Source organism: Bombus vosnesenskii, unplaced genomic scaffold (assembly GCF_011952255.1).
Source record: "Bombus vosnesenskii isolate JDL3184/JDL3185 unplaced genomic scaffold, Bvos_JDL3184-5_v1.1 scf7180000014621, whole genome shotgun sequence".
NCBI lineage: Eukaryota > Metazoa > Arthropoda > Insecta > Hymenoptera > Apidae > Bombus > Bombus vosnesenskii.
Window position 1 is genome coordinate 321642 of NW_022883555.1, and position 20052 is coordinate 341693.

Consider the following 20052-nt stretch of genomic DNA (forward strand, 5'->3'; position numbering starts at 1 on the left):
AGTTCGAAATTTAATTCAGAAGCATTAATTGTATTCAGGTGGAGGACCTGCCTCAATATTCCAACGGAAAGGACCCAGCAGATTATATGGTTCCACCATCGCCACCTCACAGTTTCAAGGGGTTACCAGAAAAACACCCTTCTAATCGTCCAGCAACCATTCCCTTATCGCCAGGTCGTTTCGATTATGAAAGACCGCAAGACAAACTAGAAGCTCCTTTAAACAGACCAGAAAAGATGCCATCAGACGTACATTTGATTAAACACCCTGACCATTCTGGTGTCCTCGGCGGCCAAGGTCACGTACACACTGAGATCCTGGTCCATCACAGACCAGAAACTATAAACGTTCGTCCACAAAGCGTTCCTTATCCTCCTATTCATCCTCACGTGCATTCCAACAATCATATACCGTCACGCGGACAATTTCCAAAAATTCCAAAACCTGTAGAATCCGGAACTCCACCTAGAAGAACAGAAATGTCGAGTTCATCGGACAATTCCCATCGATATATCTTATTGCCTAAGCCAGACTCGGGGAACGAGATCGTCTTGAATTCCAATTGGAAGGCGGACAAGAAACCACCGCGAATTCTGATGAATAACAGGTTGAGACCACGTCCACCGTTGAGATCGACAACTAGTCGTCCTTTGGATAGGCCGATTTACCCGGAAAGGCCGGGTATTAGGAAACCAGTTTACAGCGGACCTCAGAGGCCTCCGACAAAGACACAGAATACATTTGTGCTTCCTCATCGGCCAGTCAGTAATCCTCAAATTCACCATGAACCACCGAGGATGACCACTCCGACGCCTGGAGATGCGATGAAGGACGTGGCAACTGAGAGACAGCCTTCGTTCGGATCTCGTCCTCACGTAAATGAATTTTATGTGATTTTTACTTAGATACTTAGACATTTGGGTATTTAGATATTAGAATATTTCTTCATTTGGATATCTAATATTTGGATATTGAGATATTGAAGAACAATATTTTAATATTTCGAAATTTCAGTGTCTTGATCATTTCAATATTTTGATACTTCCATACATAGCTATTTCGATATTTTGGTATTTTTTAGTTTTATTTCTCCTATTTTTAAATATGTTATTTGTATTAACATCGATCTTGGGTAAACATTAAACAGATTGTACTCAATTTTACAATTCTTCCATTCTTCCAACAGATTGATCTTCAAGACAGACCGCCTCACTTCTACTCTGAGAAGAGACCAAACATAGAACAACTGAGACCTCAAACTGAAAGGACAGAAGAACACGTGCCCACGGGAGCAGTAGAATATCACAATCCTTCGAATCCTAAAATAAAGCAAGATAACAGACCAGTTACAACAAATACGCAAGTTCAAAACTTCGATCAGGTTCCACCTAATAAAGATAATAAAGTAGCAGAAATCTGGCATGGCGGTACGCAAACAGAGAAAACGTTAGATTCAGAAGTTGGTGCCTCAGAACCCATAAACTATCACAATCGAGTCAAAGAGGTGCAAAAATACAATGAAACCGAAAAAGGCACGTCTTTCGTTAATCAAAATAACAATGTAACATCCAATATAAAAAATCCCTACGGAAATGTAGCCTCTGGTAATACAGTGATTGGAAAACCAACTGGAGAAATTGATTCCCAACAAGATCAGAAAGAAAAACCATTTTGGATAAGTCCAGGCTCTCCATTTTCTCATAAAAATGAAATGAATACACAATCTCAAGTACCATACGGCCCTAATTATTACAATACTAAGCTTCATGAAACACCAGTAGTTCAAGGAAAACCGTTTGGCGTGTACACTGGCCACGAAGAATCGAATTATGGTTACAAATGGAAAGAGAACAAGCCTGAATACGACATAGTACAAGGTGTACCATCGACATATTATGGAAGCAAAATATCTCCAATTAGCCACAAGAATCAAAATCAAAACGAACAGACATCGACTCTACCAAGTCGTGAACACGACGATACCATAGATTTAAAACCACCAGCGATCATTCCTCAATTTGTCCCTGAATCAAATAAACCTAAGAGACCATATCCTCGACCATCTATAATGAACAAAGTGGAAACTAGGCCTGTACTATATCCTGGTCCAGAAATTGTAAGTCAAACTTCAGAAGCCAGACCGGATCAAGTGAAACAGTCCAACGAAGGCAAGCCAGGAAGCCTGGAACCATTTGTAAATAACAGTTTGAGTCATGCAGGTAAATTGAATCAGAGTCACTTCCAGTTAGGAGGTTTCATGGATCTTAATTGGGATGGGGGAATGAAGATTAGAGACCAAAGACCTGATAGACAAGAGATTCTAATTAACAAGGGTGAAATTATGAAGAATCATTTTAGAAACAGTTCTATTTCTCAGAAAATGGAAGATCAGTATCCTCAGACGAGCACTGAGAGCGTTAAAGTAAGTTTGGAGAAGAATCGTCCTGTGGTGAATCAACAGGAGTATTCAGGAACCAGAATTCATCCAGAGTATCCTCATATTATCACCAAGCCTAAGCCTCAAGTACCTGGACCAATTACTATCTCAACAGCTAACAAAGGTGAAACTAGGCCCAATATTAGGTTTTCCATGCCTGTAGAGGCTATAGGCGAAGAAGTTGATAGCAAGACGCAAACTGAGCGACCACCAAGTATGTTAATCACGAGCAGTTCTAACGATAAGAAGAAGAACGTGGAAAAAGTAGATGGTTCTTATCAGACGAATTTCGCGGCTTCAGACGCGAATAAGGATGATTCTATGAATCATGAGAGCAAAATTAGAGTTAGACCTATTGAGACGTCTACTGGCGATATGTTGAGTAGTATGGAAGGAATGAGCGTGCCTTCTAGGGACATGATGCCTCCGCCATTGAGACCTGTTATTGGGTTGAATCAATCGAATAAGAATGAAGAAGAGGATTTGAAACCACCACCTATAACTTCGAGGGATGTAGTTGGATTATCACCTCCACCAGTTGATATTACGACGACCAGTGGTCCCACGGAAGATAGATTCCCGTTTGCAAATGTCAACGAATCTGGATTGAAACCTCCGCCTAAATATATTCCACTGAAGGAGTCTTCTGTTGCACCTTTACCTAGCGTTAGCATGGTGCCTCCTAGTCCAAGACCTTCTCTTGCTAGGCCTTTCATAGTGGAATTGCTGTCTCAGGTAAAGTTTAAACAGTTCATTATTGGGTTTTTGAAATTTTTGAGTCTTACTAACTCGGTTCTTTTCGACTAGGAATTGCAGATCAAAAATCGTCCAAATCTCAAGGCTATGATGACGATTAGAGTTATAAATAAATGATCTGAAAAACAATATTCTGAATTTAATAGCTTTTTCTCTTCTTATTTGTCTTTTTTCTTTTTTTTTCTTTTTTGTTATTTCTGAGGATTTGTTGTAAATTTTATACTTTGTAGGATATGGTACCTCCACCACCAGTAACTCAAACTACCAAACCACTTGAAATTGCCACGGTGAGGCCAGCGGTCGCGGTGTCTGGGTCGATTCAAATCGCGACAGCCGTCGCAACATCCCACATACCAGTGGTTCAGGATATCGAATCAAAGATACCGATCATACACGGCACTGTCGATCTTCCAGTGGTGGTAGACGTGCCTGAGATTCTTAGGCCAGTGGAAACCAGAATGACGGAGCACGTTAGCATTTATACCGTGCGACCATTTGACACGAGACCTGTATCTAGGTATTTTTGTATTTTATTGTTAATTTCCATTGAAAATTTATATGTGTACATTTTCAAATCTAATTATTGATCAAATTTAACATAGTTAAGTTTTCAACGTGTTTTCGGCTCAAATATCGCCACATTATTCAAAATCGGATTTATTATTCTAAATTCCTTTGTAAACATTTTAATTTTCTTTGTTTCAATAAGTTTTCTACGATGGCAAAATTTTAAGACAACCTTCTTTCAAACTTTTGGGTCCCATGAGGTTTTGGATAGTCGATATTGAGTTCTGTTAAGTTCTATAGGATACTTGCTAGTTCTAAGCTTTTGAACGTTTGTGCATCCTCCAATTTACCACTGATTACGATGAAATCTCGTAGAATATCGGTACAACCAACACCAATGCTAACGACGAACCTGGTAATCCCAACGAAGCTAAGACCATTGCAAGTAGATCATATTCAACCAAGCAGATCCTCGACAACCAGAGACGTGGAACCAACTCGATCTCATAACTTCGATATTCCTCGAAACCCTGTAAAACGTCCGGAGCATCCAGTATTTTTGGAATCCAGTCACGATAACGTTCTACCATCGACAAAGGTGGAAGCTACGGAAAGTTTGACTCACCACGTGGTCAGCACGAGTCAGAAGAAAGAGTCACGACCTACAATGACGAAAAACGAAGCTTCAAAGGTGGTCGTTTCGTCGGCGACAGAACGCAAACGAAAGAACGAAACCACATCGAAGGAATTGCCTAGCGTGGTGACCAGGGTTGACAGTTCGATAACGAAGGTAACGAGTACGTTGTCCGGAAATATTGACAGGAGAAACGAGTCGGTGATCAAGATGACGAAGGATGTTAGCAACGTGACACGCGAGGCTGCTAATAGGACAACGACGACCACGCGTATGAAGCCTAAAGAGGTGAGTTGGATCAAATTTTGATACTTTGAACTGTGATAGAGGGTAATTTACATTTATTTTGTATGTTTGTTAAAGAACACGAGTCGTTATAGATACTCAGGGAAAATGATCGTTCATGGTTGTTTTCAGTTTACTGTTTAATTTATTTGTTATATCTATATAGCATACTTGATACTATAGTAATTTAATTTTGGAGATACGTGTCGTGTCTGTGTTGAAATATTAGAAACAGGAAAAGAGGTAGAAAGCTTTAGAGAAAGACAAACGTTATACTACAAATTTGTTCTCGATTTACAAATATATGAATTTCTGGAAAAAGTTATAAAAGGTATATAGACAGCTATTAATAGTTACAGTATCAATTTTGAATTAATAAAAATCAATATCACACGAGAGATCAGTGGATTTTTCGAAAATTAGTCTTGTCTATTTCATCTGTCTATATCTTTCGTCTCGTTGATAATATTAAAAAATTAGATCTGTCTACAATAAAAAGAGAAGAAAAATTATAAGAGAAGTTACTGTGCTTCAGTTAGCGTTACAATCGTTTATCACACAGGTGACACGATTCCAGACGTCAACAGTAACGAGAACGGAAACATCTGTATTGGGTTCACCACCTACAACTCGAACATTACTGCTCACCCACACATTGACATCGACCACTGTGGAAACAGTAACGGAAACATTATTGCGTCCAACCAGTGTAATATCCACGGTCACATCAACGATCTTGCAATCGGTGGTGACTAGAATACCATCATCCTACGAAAACGTGGTCGACAATGATTCCATCTTTGTGGTGATGAGCGATCAGAAGCCACCGGCACCTGGTGCTGAAGAGGTAAATGTAAGAAATACATTTTAATTATTTCGCAATGTATTATGTATCCATTTAATTTGTATTTAATGATTACATTAGAAAAATTATATAAAGTCATATTACAAAAGTATTAATTTTTCTCAGGTTGAGGCTGAATACGGTGATATTTCGAGAGACGAACAAGATCCAACTGGAAACGAAGTTCATAGAGTACTGGCTGGTGGAGTTCTTGGAGCACCCGTGGTATCGCTTCAACCTATTGTCAATCAGTGTACACCAGAATGTAGAGCGTCTAGGTCTGAAATATGCGCGGAAGTTGGAGGTGAAATGCGATGCGTTTGCCGTCCGGGCTTCGCTAGAATGTTCCCTGATCGACCTTGCAAGCGTGAGTTATTACATTTGAATTTATTAAGTTAAATTAATTAAATTAAGCCGTATAGCTGATATTGGAGAATTTGAAAAATGTATTGATAAAATCACTGCTAAAGGATTTGACAATATTACTAGCATTTCTAGAAAATATTTGGTAATTGATTCTTTATTTTTATGCTCTTTTAATATGTAATTATAGCCACTTACACTTACACGTTACGAGTTGGCTTGGACCGTATTGGACACGAACCAGTAATATACGAAGCCAGCATGAACGATTCGACGTCGACAGCTTTCAGAAAACTGTTAGGTCCTACTAAAGACGCCCTAGATAGAACTCTGATGCAGAGTGATCTCAGAGATGTCTACAGAGGATTGAAGATAGCTGGTTTCTCGCCTGACCCAACGAAAGTGGAGTTCCACGTTCAGCTCAGCGACAACGCTAATGAAACCAGACTAAAAGAAGTTCTTCGAAAGTATCTTATTGGAAGCAATTATAGCTTAGGAGGCACTGAGGTTTATGCCTTGAAAAATCTTGACGTCGTAAGTTTCGTTTTTCTAAGCAAAAAAATTATCAATCGAGGAGGAGACCTGAAATTTTCGTAAATAAAGAAAGCACATTTTATTTCAGATTGAGGCCATTGATTTCGACGAATGCGCGACAGAAGAAGGAGGACCACATCACGATTGCTCGCCAAACGCAGCCTGTTTCAATCTGCGAGGCTCTTATCAGTGTTCTTGTAAAGAGGGTTGGGCAGATTTGTCTGAAAACCCCGCGTATCCTGGAAGATTCTGCTCTCAAGCGCCCTTAGGTTGCCCTAGTTGTAACAACAAAGGACACTGCGTTACAAACACCAATGGTCAAGAGGTTTGCGAGTGCTTCCCCTGGCACAGTGGTCAGCGGTGTCAAGTTAATCTGAAAGGTAAATTTGCTTACTCGAATCTAAAATATAGGAAAACTAGAAAAAGTGTTCATACATTAAACCATAAGATTTTTCGTAACACAATTAATAATAAAATCATGCAGATTAAAAACGATCTCCACAAATAAAAATTATTTGAAAGAAATAATAAAACAGTTAACATCGATAGTAAGGTATCGAATTGACATAAGGAAGAGATGAACGTTAATATGATAATGAAATAGTAATCTATATCTTATCTTTACATTATGAAATTATACATTATCTAATTGCAATTATTTCTCGACTTATAAAGTAGCGTGGAAATCATTTGTATATATTTCACGAAGTTTTCCGATGCAACACTTAATCGTAAATCTGGTTGCAGTGCTCCTGATAGCTCTTGTTACAACGGGTGCAATATTACTGGGCCTTCTGGCGGTTTGTGTCGGTATGGCATGTTTCCGTCAGCCGAGTCGGAAACGAAGAACTGGCGACAGAAGGGCTATGATTCCTGGAACGGGCGGGGACACCAGTAGCGAGGGTAGTGTGACAGACTTGGCTATTCCACACCACGTGCCGCACGTTCTCCCACCACCCCCACAGATGATCGCACCCTTGCCACCGACAAAGAGGCCGGCTCGAAAGATCAGTACCAAACCCAGACATCCACCAAGAAAAGCTACCATGGTACCTGCATCAGGTAGGATTTTTGTTTTAAAGATTATGTTGAGTTCATGAAAATTTGATTGCCAATTGATCGAAGATTCGGAACATTCTTTTTCGGAATATTATATTCGGAATTTATTTATTCCAAGGAACACAAGAATCTTTAACGGAGAGGAAATTTAGAGTTGTCGGAGAACTTATTTAGAAATTATTTAAGACGTTTCAAGAAAAAAGAAATTGTGAGTTATGATATCTAAGAATTAGAGAAAGAGAAAAAATGTTTAATTATTTAAGAATATTTAAAGAGAAAGAAGTAGAGTATTATGTTAAAAAATCGTTGGGTAAAGATACATTAAAACAGTGGAAATTTTTGTTGTTATATTACAGTACATTTTGTCAATGATAATAAATGAACGAAGACCATCTTTATATAATATTAAGACATTTTAATTTTGTATTATCGAATTGCTACAGTGGCAATGAACGACGAACAACGAGATCGTTCGTTGACAGTGATGATCCCGCGCGCCAAATATCGATCCGCACCCCAGTCTCCGCAGAATTACAAATCCGGTATGAGCACGTTCTCGACAGAAGAGCACAAGCTGCTCAATTACCTCGAAAACGGCACGCATAACACCGGAAACAGGAAGCAGAGCGTATCCAGCGCGAAAGATTGCAAGGATTCTGATGTGCAGATCGTCAGAACGCCGGCTGCACCGAGTGGCGCCCTTGTTAGCGCTGGTTTTCAGGTGTGTTCTGTTATTAATTATTATTTAACTGTGAATCTTCCTTCAGGAAGTTAACATCAATTAATATCTGAAAAAAATGATTCATCTCTTTCCTTCAACAAATGCTTTTTATTTTATATGTTACATATTTCATTTTATATATGTATTTGTAATGAATAATTTTCTTTTTCATATATAATTTTCATTTTTTAATGTATATAAACGTATCTTTCTCGGAATGCAATGACTCGTTGAAAATTTCATACTTTACAACTTACGATCTTGAAGTTGATATTGAGAAATAAAAAACAATACGATATAACGCGGGGGGGCGACGCTACAAATATAAAGTAGCTGTAGTTTAGAAAGTGTGAAAGCTTACTTACGATATAATCAATTCCGAAACTACTTATAAAATTATCAATCAGACAAAGTTTCAAAATCTACTAGTTACAAAATGTTCTACTAGTACAAAATGTATCTACTAGTTACAAAATAGTTCATAGCTATTCATGAAATGTATATATTCGTATAATTCTTAAATAAAAATCTGATTATTTTATACGTTAGGTGTCCGCAACGGTAACTCGACAAATGGACGCCGACTCGACGTTAGCTCGCTCCTGTGGCGAGACCACGGTTGAAACAGCGACGAAAGTGCTGCGAACCGGGGATCTCCAGGGCGATCTGTGCTCGACGTTGGCGCGTTCCTGTGGCGAGACGACCATCCAAGCACCGACGAAGCTGTTGAGGCTTGATTTAGGCGAGGCTGGCTCGACTCTCGCCAGATCTTGCGGTGAAACGACGATCCAGCCGCCTACGAAAGTCGCCGATGCCAGAAGAAACAGCGTTAAGGATGCCAGAGACACTAGAGACAGTGCCAGCGAGGGGCACACAATGGCCGAGAGGGATCTGGGAAGCACGCTGAGACTTCCGGCGCAGCATCCGCCTCTTTATAGCCCGGACAAGGTGAGTTACGAGTGAAATTCGAGCTCCACTTAGAATTTCTACGTTGCCTTTGTTAACTGTTCAGTGTTTGTGTAGTTATCATATCTACCAGCATAAAAAAAATATCTGCCAAATATTAATTAATTTGCGGTCAATTGATATAGATTTTTACAGATAAGTTTTGTTCAGGGGCAACAATTTTATTTTGATTAGAAATGTTTTATTTCATTTTTGTATTGATTGAAAGACGTAAAGATATTCATTTTAAACTTTCCGCAGTTTCTGCTATAGTTGCTGCAATTAGTCAATGCAATTAGTCAAAAAGTAATCGTATAAACGTACCATCTTTGCTATATTTAATTTAGGAAATCATAAAGAACGTTTCTTGCAGACCAGCGATCGAGAGTCGAACTTCGACTCCCTCTAGACACCGAAGATCGTACAAGTAATAAAGGAAATCCGGTCGACGGGAGGTTGTGGATGTGACCGCTGGACGGTAGCCTCCACAAGTTCGCGAATCGAACAGATAAAACATGAAACAAATTTCTTCAACGACGCAACTATGTCGAAAAACGTCGAAGCTTAAGTACGTTAAAACAAAGGTCAAAATCGAACAAGTTGTTTTAGTTTAATCGATGCAAACAAATTAGAAACATATCCTTAATCGTTTCGTTCGGAAGCTTTAATCGTCTATTTTATTAAATTAATACGATATTTATTGATGGGGAAGCGTCTCAAAAAAGCACATATAAATATATTTATATTGTTAACAATAAAATAACGATCTTGGTGATAAACCAAAGTGATTAAAAAGAAACTTGACCAAGAAGAAGGTAAATTTATAAGCAACGCTTTCCTCTATTTATTTATGTATTCGTTCAAAGATTTTAGATACGTAGAAACGTTTCAGAAGGCGCTCTCTTTGCCGTCGGCGGGATTTGAGAAAAAGATATCAAGTTCGATCAAACGCGAATGTCAGATTCAAAGAGACGCGCTGGTTACTCATTCCCGTGCCAAAATACAACCAATGATTGGGAAGGGTAGCGAGGGAAATTGTCCCTCGCCTTTCCCACTGCCGTTTTCATTTTTTTTATCCTCGTTTCTTATACTTTTTCTTTTTTTAACTGGTCGCCGAGTACTCGATCATGTCGTTTCGGAAATTTGATTATCTTCGAGAGATATCTTCGATAATGCCATTTATTTACTATCGGTAGTTTGCTGATTTTTATACAATTTATTGTTATTTTACCTTGGATATTTTAAATTTCCCATAACTGCATGAATATCTGCAGTCTAATTGGCGATATATTTATATATATTTTTTTACATGTACTTATTTGTATGAATAATATATGTAATCTCGTTCATAAGTCACTGGACATTTGCAAACTTTTGAATATGATGCTCTTTAAAATAGATTTATAGCAAGACTTTTAAAAATATAATATAATTTTATTTTTTCTTACGACGAATAACGAGATTATTTGAATTGTGAATACGAATAAAAACGATACTTCTCGATGTCATAATCGAATTTTCCATAAGCGTTTTACGGTCCTCGGTAAACGCTGCACGCGAATCGACGCGTGACTCAATACAGTGTCATAAGTCGTGCGAACGGCGCCGATCGCCGCGGAGGCGGACATTATTATTAATTGTTGTTATTGTTTGTTTGTTTAGTCTATTTTCTGGCGGGTCCTGTCATGTTGCCCGGCTTCGTCAGTTTACAAATTCGTACGTCGGGGCGTAGCAAATTCATTGCGATTCATACTTTTCCAACATCTGACTATAAGTACAAACTGTATTTTTAAAAAAAAATTCTATAGAACGTAGCTTGTACGCAGGAACTTGTGACGATAACAATCGCAATTTTACCAATTAACATTTCAACAATTTGATTAATCCTTTAAATGAAGAAGGAAAATTTTAATTGTAAATTCAGCCAATCTGCAATCTCCTTGATTGTACTACCTGTTAATGTCAATCATTCCTTACCAAATGTGCTCGAGATGTATCGGACGAATCAAAATGGGATAAAAAAGAATCAATGGAATTTTGAACGCGTGAAATGCGAATGAAATGTTCGTTAATTATGTGTTGATTGTGACGAAGCCGCGGCAACGTCGCTAAACCAGACTCGAGGAAGAGCGAGCAGAACGTGTTGCATAACGCAGCCGCACGTGCATTTAACTTGATTTTTACTTTCTTTAGCTCAATAGATAGCGTAAGCGGATGTATTAAGCGGAGGACAGGTGTATCATTAACGATAATACTTTCTATGTGTCTGACTCCTTCTTTCTTTTTTATTTCCTTTCAGTGTCGTAAAACTGCGCGTGTTAACCAAATGAAATAAAATATACATACGTCGGTGATCGTTTCGTAAACGAAGACGAACGAACGAAGCTCGTACCTTGTATTATCGCACGAAACTAACTAACTCGTCCTTTTTCTACGTCCAAAATGAAACTACTCTTTTATACATACCACATGTGTACGCATAGATATTTGATCTATATATATATAATATACATAATATAATATAATATAATAATGCATATAAATATATTCTGTTGTACATACCGTCTCAAGAAGAACCTCTTCTACTTAATGTTATTGTAATTTTTGTATACTTAGAATCTGTATACTTCTTTGTAATTTTAATAAAAGTGAATAATACAAATTATCCATTGAAAGCGTAGAAACTAACAATGAATTATTAATTAGGAGCAGCACTCGGTACGATGGAATCGAGAGGAATCAGCAGACTTATCACTGTTTCGCACTAACGAACTCAACCTTCACCACAGTATCAAACCTCCGCACTCTGCGACATCCTTAGAATCCACCAAACGTCCATCCAGCTGCAACCCCATAGGAACGTGCAGAAGAACCGATCTCCATTACGAGGTACTTTTCCAACGAAACGCAACCAGCCAAGTAACACAACAAGCAACAACGACACATGCCGAGTGTTGCACAGGGCGCGGCGTGTTCACGTAACGCTCGCTCTCGAAAAACTTGCACGCCTCTGGTCGGTAGTAATTTCAGACCGGTGGACGTGGGGGCCGGTGCAAAAAGCCGAGTCCGACAAAAGAAGCCCCCGATACCGGCGAAATTACCTTCCGACAACCTTACACGGCCACGGCTCAAGGGAGTGCCTAATAAGGGGCGACGGTATAAATAAAGTCATTTGCGGTAGTCGCCGCTCGTCGTCCGGAGCGGGCCCCTTCGACGAATCGGCCCTTTCGTCGCGTACGGTTGTTCGCGGGCCCGTGGAACAGGGGCCCCGAACTGCCCGTCGCGGACCACGATCGGTTTGTTTTGCGGATTAGGCTCGTTTTAGCTTGCAGGCCACGGCTCGCGCCGCGACGAATCGAGAAACGCGGACCGCCGCACGTCCCCGCTTTTTGTCCGCGCGAGAATCAAGTTGTCCTCGTTTCAGTGGCGTAGCCTGATGCCTTCCCGCGCTATCTTGAGAGGATTTCTGATGGTTTTAGAGGTAGATAGGGTTAGGAGTAAGTAGATTTTGGTGTGTTGGTTGATGAGGTTGCTCATTGGATAGGATTTGAAGCTAGAGGTGCTGATGATGAAGGTATGAAGCTTGTAGCGAAGAAATTAAAAATGGTAGATGTATAAAAATGCATATAACGGAAGAAGAATATGTCCGTGAAGAATCGTGGTTGTAAATCTAAACAATTTCTGAAGGATTACTGATGATTGGCTATTTTGACCTTTTAGTGGCTGTAGTGTTAATCGAGATGATCTGTAGATAGCGCGCAAAAGATTTATTTCTAAGGCTGCTGTAATATCTGTAGCGAAGTGAATATGGTAAAATGTAAAGGAGAATGATCAGTTGTTTGAGAATTTTATTGTCAATAATTAAAAGTGTTTACACAAGAACGAATTAGAGTTATTTTAAGCGCCGTTTTATTATCCATGATAAGATACATGGTGACATGTGAAGGAATGTGATGAGTGGTTCGAGATACTTTTAGATAGGATCTTTTGTATATGGTGACGATGACGATGACGATGATGAATGATATACATTTTAGAGAGGTAGATCGATAAAATATTCGTTCCGCTATGTTTAATTCGACGCCGAAATCCAAATTAATAGCACTTTATCACGGAACGATTCAAATCCAATTAAAACTTCTCAAGTTCTCATTGAATCTTCTTTGTGACAAATTTTATAGCAAAGGCGAAACGGAAACAACCGTGGATACTGATCCGACGCGAGAGAGAGAAGACACAGTGGCCTTTTTTCCCGGAATAGTCGGCTTCGACGCGTTTTTGCGACGCGTTGCGCGCGCCCGGAGAAATTGGAACCCTCGAGTCCTCGTGTTTCTGACCATGGACCCCCGCCGATTTCTCGGTGCCACGTTTCCCTTCCTCTCTCGCTCTCTCGACGGTCCACTCCTCTCCGATCTTTCAGATAAGATTTCATCGAAGGAAAATACGAGTAGTCCCTCGAGAGATCAGTCGAGAGTAGTTCTCGTGCGCCATGCTCCCCTGGGAACCGTGAAAGAAATTTGTAACCGAGTTTTTGAGAATTCCAATTTGTGGATCCAGAAACAGGTTTGATCTATAGAGGGTCTGGTTTAACTTATCATTGCAAGTGCATGGCTTTTCTCCGATTTAGTTGGATTCACATATATTTTTGTAACTCGTTTTCTAACACATTCATTTTTCTCCGGTTTATCGGTAGATAATGATTACGTAATCCCTGCAAAGCGTGTGTGCCCGCTTAGAACTCTTAGGTAGTTGTTATATTTGATTAAATAGTGAGAAATGCCAAGAGCACACTCAGAAGCGAGCAAAGCAAGAAAGAATGGGGAAATGTGAGGAATGAAGAGTGGTAAGGCGGAAAGAAGGGTAGGAATGAAAGAGAAGGAGAGAATTAAGAATGAGAGAAGAAAAGGAAAACAAGAGGAGTCATCGTTTAGTAAAACATTTTCCATATTCTTTGTCATTACTGAAAAAAGGCAAGAATTCTATTGAAATTCACAGAAAAGATTTAAACAAAACTCATAGGACAATTTGAAATATCCAGCCTGGGCAAGAACTAAATAACAATTATAAAATTTATTCTATTTGTCGTTAAAAAGCGATCCATACGCACCATCAATATTTGTAACAAGAAGAAAAGAAAAACCGATCCTCAAATAGCGGGTTCGTTTCCGACTGCCTGTCACAATGGCAGCAGAGGGAAGGCGCTCGCGCGCACGCTGCATGCCACGAGATAAATTGTCCAGAAATTTCAAAGGTCGGCGCTCTTTGTGGGATTAGCCGGGCACCGCTGGCTACCAGTTACAAATCACCAGGTACCAGTTACCAGTTACCACCTATCACGTGGCCTGGCTACACGCTGGAATTATTGCGATCCACGCGTGAATCCTCGTCACCATTGTGGACCAAGCTGCGTGCTTGCTGTATTGTTTGTAAACCAGCCACGATCACAGCCTCCAACCAACGATTTATTCACGATCGTTCAGGCCTCTGCCTCTTTCTCTATCCTCGCGTTGAATCGATTGCCATCATAAAAGCGTTCCACCGCGATCGAACCGCTCAACCGGCGTGGAAATTCCTCTTGGCTACCTGTGTCGAGGGAGCCACGTTGCTTTGAAAGATCGTTGAGATCTCGATGTGGACGCGTGAACGGGTTTCTCATGGGACTCTGGACTCTGGGGACTTTTGATGGAACGATGATCGTTGAGGATTGGAAGAAACGTATAGGATAAAGTTTGCAGATAGGGGAAAAGTTGTTAATTTTAGAGCAAAGTTAGCGTGGAAAAGTGAGAAGTTAAGGGAAACTTATGGGAGTAATACGATCGGTATCAAGCTCGAAGGAAAATAATGTAAGCTGAGTCTTCACCAACTGACACGTTATTTATTGAATATTAAAACTAATTATGCTACAGTTTCTAACTTCGTGTCATATCTACATAGGAGGTAACTCACGAATCTAACAGTTAGGTACACTAAGATGCAAAACGCTACGATGTTAAATTCAGTACTGTGAAAAAAGACAAGGTGAAAGTAGAAAGAAGAAAATATTTCGTAGTACAGTGTACGAATTGTAGAAGTACTCGTTCTTTTAATCGAATCGAAGAAAACCTCTAACCATCCCTTAATTCAATCTGCACAAAAATCACGCCAAAAACGTACCGATAATACATTCTCTCAGAATCTTTATTTTACAAAACCTTTTTCCCTATAACATTGAAACTGAACATACCACATGCCCACGCTATGAACTTCGCAGAAGTTAACTCACGTTCTCCAAGAAGCCTTTAACATCTCTCCTAAATCGCACGGCGTTTACGTAACCGTGCAGAATGACACGTAGGTCGCGCTAATGAAGACATCTCGTCGGTAACACGACCGAGGAAAAGGGAAGGCCGCTCTGGCCTGGCTCCAGGTTCGGAATCGACCGGTACAATGGGCAAGTTCGCGTCCATTGTCGGCTACGACCTCGTATAATACCGGCGAAGCTAGCATTGTGCCGCTTCCTGAAAGGGGAACGAAAAAGAAAGCTGGCCGTGATCTATGGAGCAGAACACAGTGCCATCCGACGATAGTCCACGGCTCTCTTCACCCCCACAAAATTGCCAGCCCCTCGTGCAGCTCGCGCGGAACAGAGACGCGTGAAAAGGATTTCACAGAATATTCGAACGTGAAGAACGTCGTCATTTTTGGCTCGTTCTGCTCGTGTGTGTTGTCTGGTGTTTGCTGAGTAAGGCGCTCATCGACGTTGGGTGAACCCTCTGTGACACGATTTGCTCTTTGTATGGAATTTTTCCTTTTTGATCTTTTTTTATGGTTTTGGTGGATCTTTTCTTTTTTAGAAGAGCTAGTTTAGCTAGGAGCTTTTCGTGGATACGGTGTTTGAACGAGATTTCTGATGTTTTGGGGGTTTAGCGATAGATCTATGAAGTTATGTGGTCATTTTGGGGAGTTTATAGATCATAGTTAGGATCATTGTTTGATCAATTCTGAAGCGTTGAAAAAGTTGCCTTCTTGTGTTACATTTACGATTTTGCTATGTTGTGGCAAACTGATAGGGTTATTTAATTTTTTTTCTTTGGAATGATTATTATTTAATTATTTTTAAAACATTATAAAATAGAATTTCGAAATGAGGTTCGTTTGAGCTCCTCGATAGAATTTTTCTATGATTTTACAAGAGTTAAAATTTGAAATTGCTTTGAAAGAATTAATTCGTATTCTACGAAATTCTCTCTTCTTGCACATTGCTATTATACAGGGTGGTTGGTAAGTGGTGGTACAAGCGGAAAGGGGGTGAAAAAAAATTTTAAAAAAATTTTTATTCTATATTTTCGACTTCTTTTTTCGCGTAGAATCACTCCCTTTCCTCTTGTACCACCAGTTACCAGCCGCCCTGTATACATTACAATAATCAATTTCATAGTTTAAATTCCTCATCGTTAAACGAACATTTAATATGTTTTTGTCCAGACATTTATTCCGAAAGAATAAAAAAGGCTTGACAAGTTAATCGAAACGCTACCTACATGCATGTTATCCAACCAGACTTGTCTAATAAGACGTTACATTAAAACCGACTTACGGTCATTTTTCTCTAACAAAACGAAGCAAAAATATTGCAAGAATACCGTGCAAAAGGGTAAGAAACGAGTAAGAAACAATGTAACCAATGTTCCCACTTGCGAGGCAATTGCAGCTCATTACAAAACTGTGAAGTCACCGTGCTGTTAAGAGGGGAATGCCGATAGAGGGGAGCAATTTCATCCGGAGATCGAGCGAACAACTTTTTGATACCTTTTTCCCTGGCCCTGGAAAGAATTGATGAGCTGTTGGCGCTGAAATCTCTGACGATCGACCGACGGCGCGGGCCACGTTTCCAAGGAAATTGTTTCTCGCTCTTTGTTCGGAAAATCTTAGAAAATTCCCGGGCAGTGGCATTGTTGAAAGGCTTTGACTGCCGGAAATCGTTAACGATAATGAGGGATCCGGGAAGTTCTTTGAAGACGAAGAGATGACGCGGTACTTTCCAGCTAATAGACTCGTCTCGATTTTGAGCAGCCAGTTTCTTTCAGGTTTTATTTCGCGGCACTCTATAATATTCGACAACGTCTCCTCCGTCCTTTATGCATCCTATATATATATGTATATTGGTCTCGTTACTGTAAATTGCGGGTAATGCCATATTGCAAAATTCAAATCGATCGTGCACGGTTCGCTAATGAATTTCTTTTCTACATCATAACATAATATCCCTCGTTTTCTGTGTTATTTTTTATCTTTTGGGACGCGCATGAAGTATTAAGGAGGACTGTGTTTATATCTGAAGGATTACTTTATTAAAAAGAAAGAAACAAGTTCCGAGCAGTAATTTGTCATTTATATGTGCGTTCTTGTTTCACAATCCTCAGCGAGGCTTAAACACCCTTGTAACCTGGCAGTCACGTACCCCGTGTCTACATTTTCGACATTCTTTGTTATTCGTATTTCACTATCGTATTTTTACTAATTGGATTATTTGGATTTATTATTATTGGATTTATCATTGTATCGAACTTTTTTTTCGTTGAATTGTATTAAAGCATCGTGATCTAATAGTAAAGGAATTCTAACTACAAAAGGTCAATTTATATCAGAAGTATTTTACTAAAAGGAACGACAAATCACCTGCTACATTCACGTTTCTATTCTAAATACGTGACATTCAGTCGTTCTTTATTATAATACATTTTATGTATTTCCATGTTTATGAAACGAGGACATAAATACAAATAAATGGAAGAACATACGTTAACCTTAATACTGCTCTGTAATATCCACAGCATTGTTCCACTTATTTATGATTACTTCCTTACCTGAATCGAAAGGAATTTAGAAAATTTCAAATTTATCTGCATCTTTCAACGAACGCTCTTTTATCCTCGAATCCCTCACCTCCATTCCAAACATCGAGTCTCTATCCTTTCCCCTTTTCATCGAATTCTTCCCATTTACACTTAAACGCACATATACCCAACACCTGTCGACTTTCCCCGATTTCCCAGTTTGCTAACAAGCGTGACGCTTGTCAGGACGCTTGCGATTTGCAAGTCGTCACCGTGAACAGGCACCGAACGTCAAGGTGATGAGTGACACAATGACGGAACATTAGCCGGACGGATCCTGTCATTTGCCACGGGGGTTTACCTGGCTTTCATCGTCACGAACTGAACACGCCGCGAGACTACTCCGGCGCTCGCGCGAGTTCGTTGGAGCGATTCATCATTTTTGCAAGGGAAATTACGTGTAACGGGTGTCACGGTCCGATGCACGGTATTCGGCGTTTCATGGACAGGATTCAGCGTGAACGACGAGCGCGACAATCGCGGCTGTCGTCTCACGGTTCGTTCGCGACACGCCATTCGAATTCGACGCTGAAATTACACGGCCTCTCAAAAAAGGGATATTAGAGAGCTGGAGGAATTCGGAATGGCTATTGGAGCGGTTTGTCTCGTTCGTCGCCTTTCAATTGGAATGCCTGTCACCTTGTAACGTTGCTAATGGCCGCTTGTGTGCCGGGAACGAAGTAACAACCGTGAACGATGCCTATGAGTGGTGAGATTTTCGAATAATCGAGGATTGTTTGAGAAAAAATTCCAATTTTATTTATGTACGTTGTTAGATCAATTTTGTTAATAAGTTTGCTCGTCTAATTGGGAGAAGGAATGTTTTATTTCGAGAAAATTTTAGTTTCGAGTATTCTAATCTTTGTACTTGACATCTGAATCCTCCTGCACGATTAAAAACTAATTGTTGCGTTTAGATTCTTTTCACATCCTTTTTCTCGAATCGATCCACAGCGCGACATTTGAGCGAGGATTCGCGAAGAAATTAAAAATTCGTGGATCACGTTCATTGTCCACGTTCGCTAGATATTTGAACGAGGGCTCGGGATAAAGATAAAAAAATACATACAATCTGCGTGTAATCGTCTGTTTAACAAATCTTTGTTAGGATTTTCTCTACTGCTTGTCTTTTAAGTTTAAATATTTTGAATATTGATTTATTTATTTTTAATGATGTTTAAGTTTGAAAATGATGTTTTAGTGGATGTTTCAGTAAATAGCGCCGATGCCGTGTAAAGTAAATGATCAGAAATCCACTCTTCAACTAAATGGCAATTACAGATGGATTTTACCAAAAAAATAAAAGGCACCCAGTATAACAGTTTGCAGCAGAAAAAAAATTATGGTGCAATGTAATATCTTTTTAACACAGAAGAATCGAAAGTGCAAGATGGTTTGAGTCGTCTTCTTAAATCGCTTCTTAAAGAAAGAAATTTTTTAATTGGGAATCGAAATTATACATGTCTGTGCTCAAATTCTTCATAATTAAAGTGTAACAAACACTCTTTATCAAATATTAATAAACAAGAGTGTACAATGAATGCGTGTGTCAATTTTTAAGCTCAAGCAAGTCATTTTTCAATTTTAGAGTTTGATGTACGAACGATTTTTGCTAATCCACTATCGATTTTGGGGGGGAATTATTATTTTCATTTATATTATTTAGAGATTGATGATGTCGTCGAACAATAAGATCAAAATCGAGCAACGATTATTTCGATTTTGGTCCACTGAATACCGCGACGGTGAGACATTTTAGGGTTTTACGAGTTTAGAATTGTTGGAATTTCAAGACTCTCGCATTTACAGTTCGTTACGGCCACACTTTATCCTTTGATACAACGACTTCATTATCGACGTGTTGACTGGTTGTGCAACCCTGGAAAGAGCACGTTGTGCAACCATACTGACAACGAGAAAACGACGTGAGATATGGATATGGACGAGACAAAAATACGATTGGATATTTCGAAACGGAGTAAGATCGAATTTAATAAGTAACGGAAACTGTCGAACGATTAATCATCCCTATAGAACGCGAAGAAGGTTTATTTAAAACGCTCGTTGCATATGTCTCAAGTTAAATACGTT

At 39.5% G+C, this 20052-nt stretch overlaps 1 protein-coding gene across 1 annotated transcript in view; it reads left to right on the top strand.

The window, feature by feature from the left end:
* LOC117240359 overlaps positions 1 to 11732 on the top strand; it is a 92426-nt gene extending 80694 nt beyond the window's left edge. Inside the window, exons 12-23 of the mRNA XM_033506364.1 lie at positions 39 to 875; positions 1187 to 3172; positions 3424 to 3710; positions 4076 to 4622; positions 5182 to 5466; positions 5590 to 5830; positions 6017 to 6360; positions 6449 to 6740; positions 7108 to 7422; positions 7863 to 8140; positions 8690 to 9088; positions 9459 to 11732. Coding sequence (XP_033362255.1) covers positions 39 to 875; positions 1187 to 3172; positions 3424 to 3710; positions 4076 to 4622; positions 5182 to 5466; positions 5590 to 5830; positions 6017 to 6360; positions 6449 to 6740; positions 7108 to 7422; positions 7863 to 8140; positions 8690 to 9088; positions 9459 to 9494 — 5847 coding nt within the window. The 3' untranslated portion in view covers positions 9495 to 11732. The remainder of the gene's footprint in view (positions 1 to 38; positions 876 to 1186; positions 3173 to 3423; positions 3711 to 4075; positions 4623 to 5181; positions 5467 to 5589; positions 5831 to 6016; positions 6361 to 6448; positions 6741 to 7107; positions 7423 to 7862; positions 8141 to 8689; positions 9089 to 9458) is intronic.
* The last annotated feature ends 8320 nt before the right edge of the window (positions 11733 to 20052 follow it).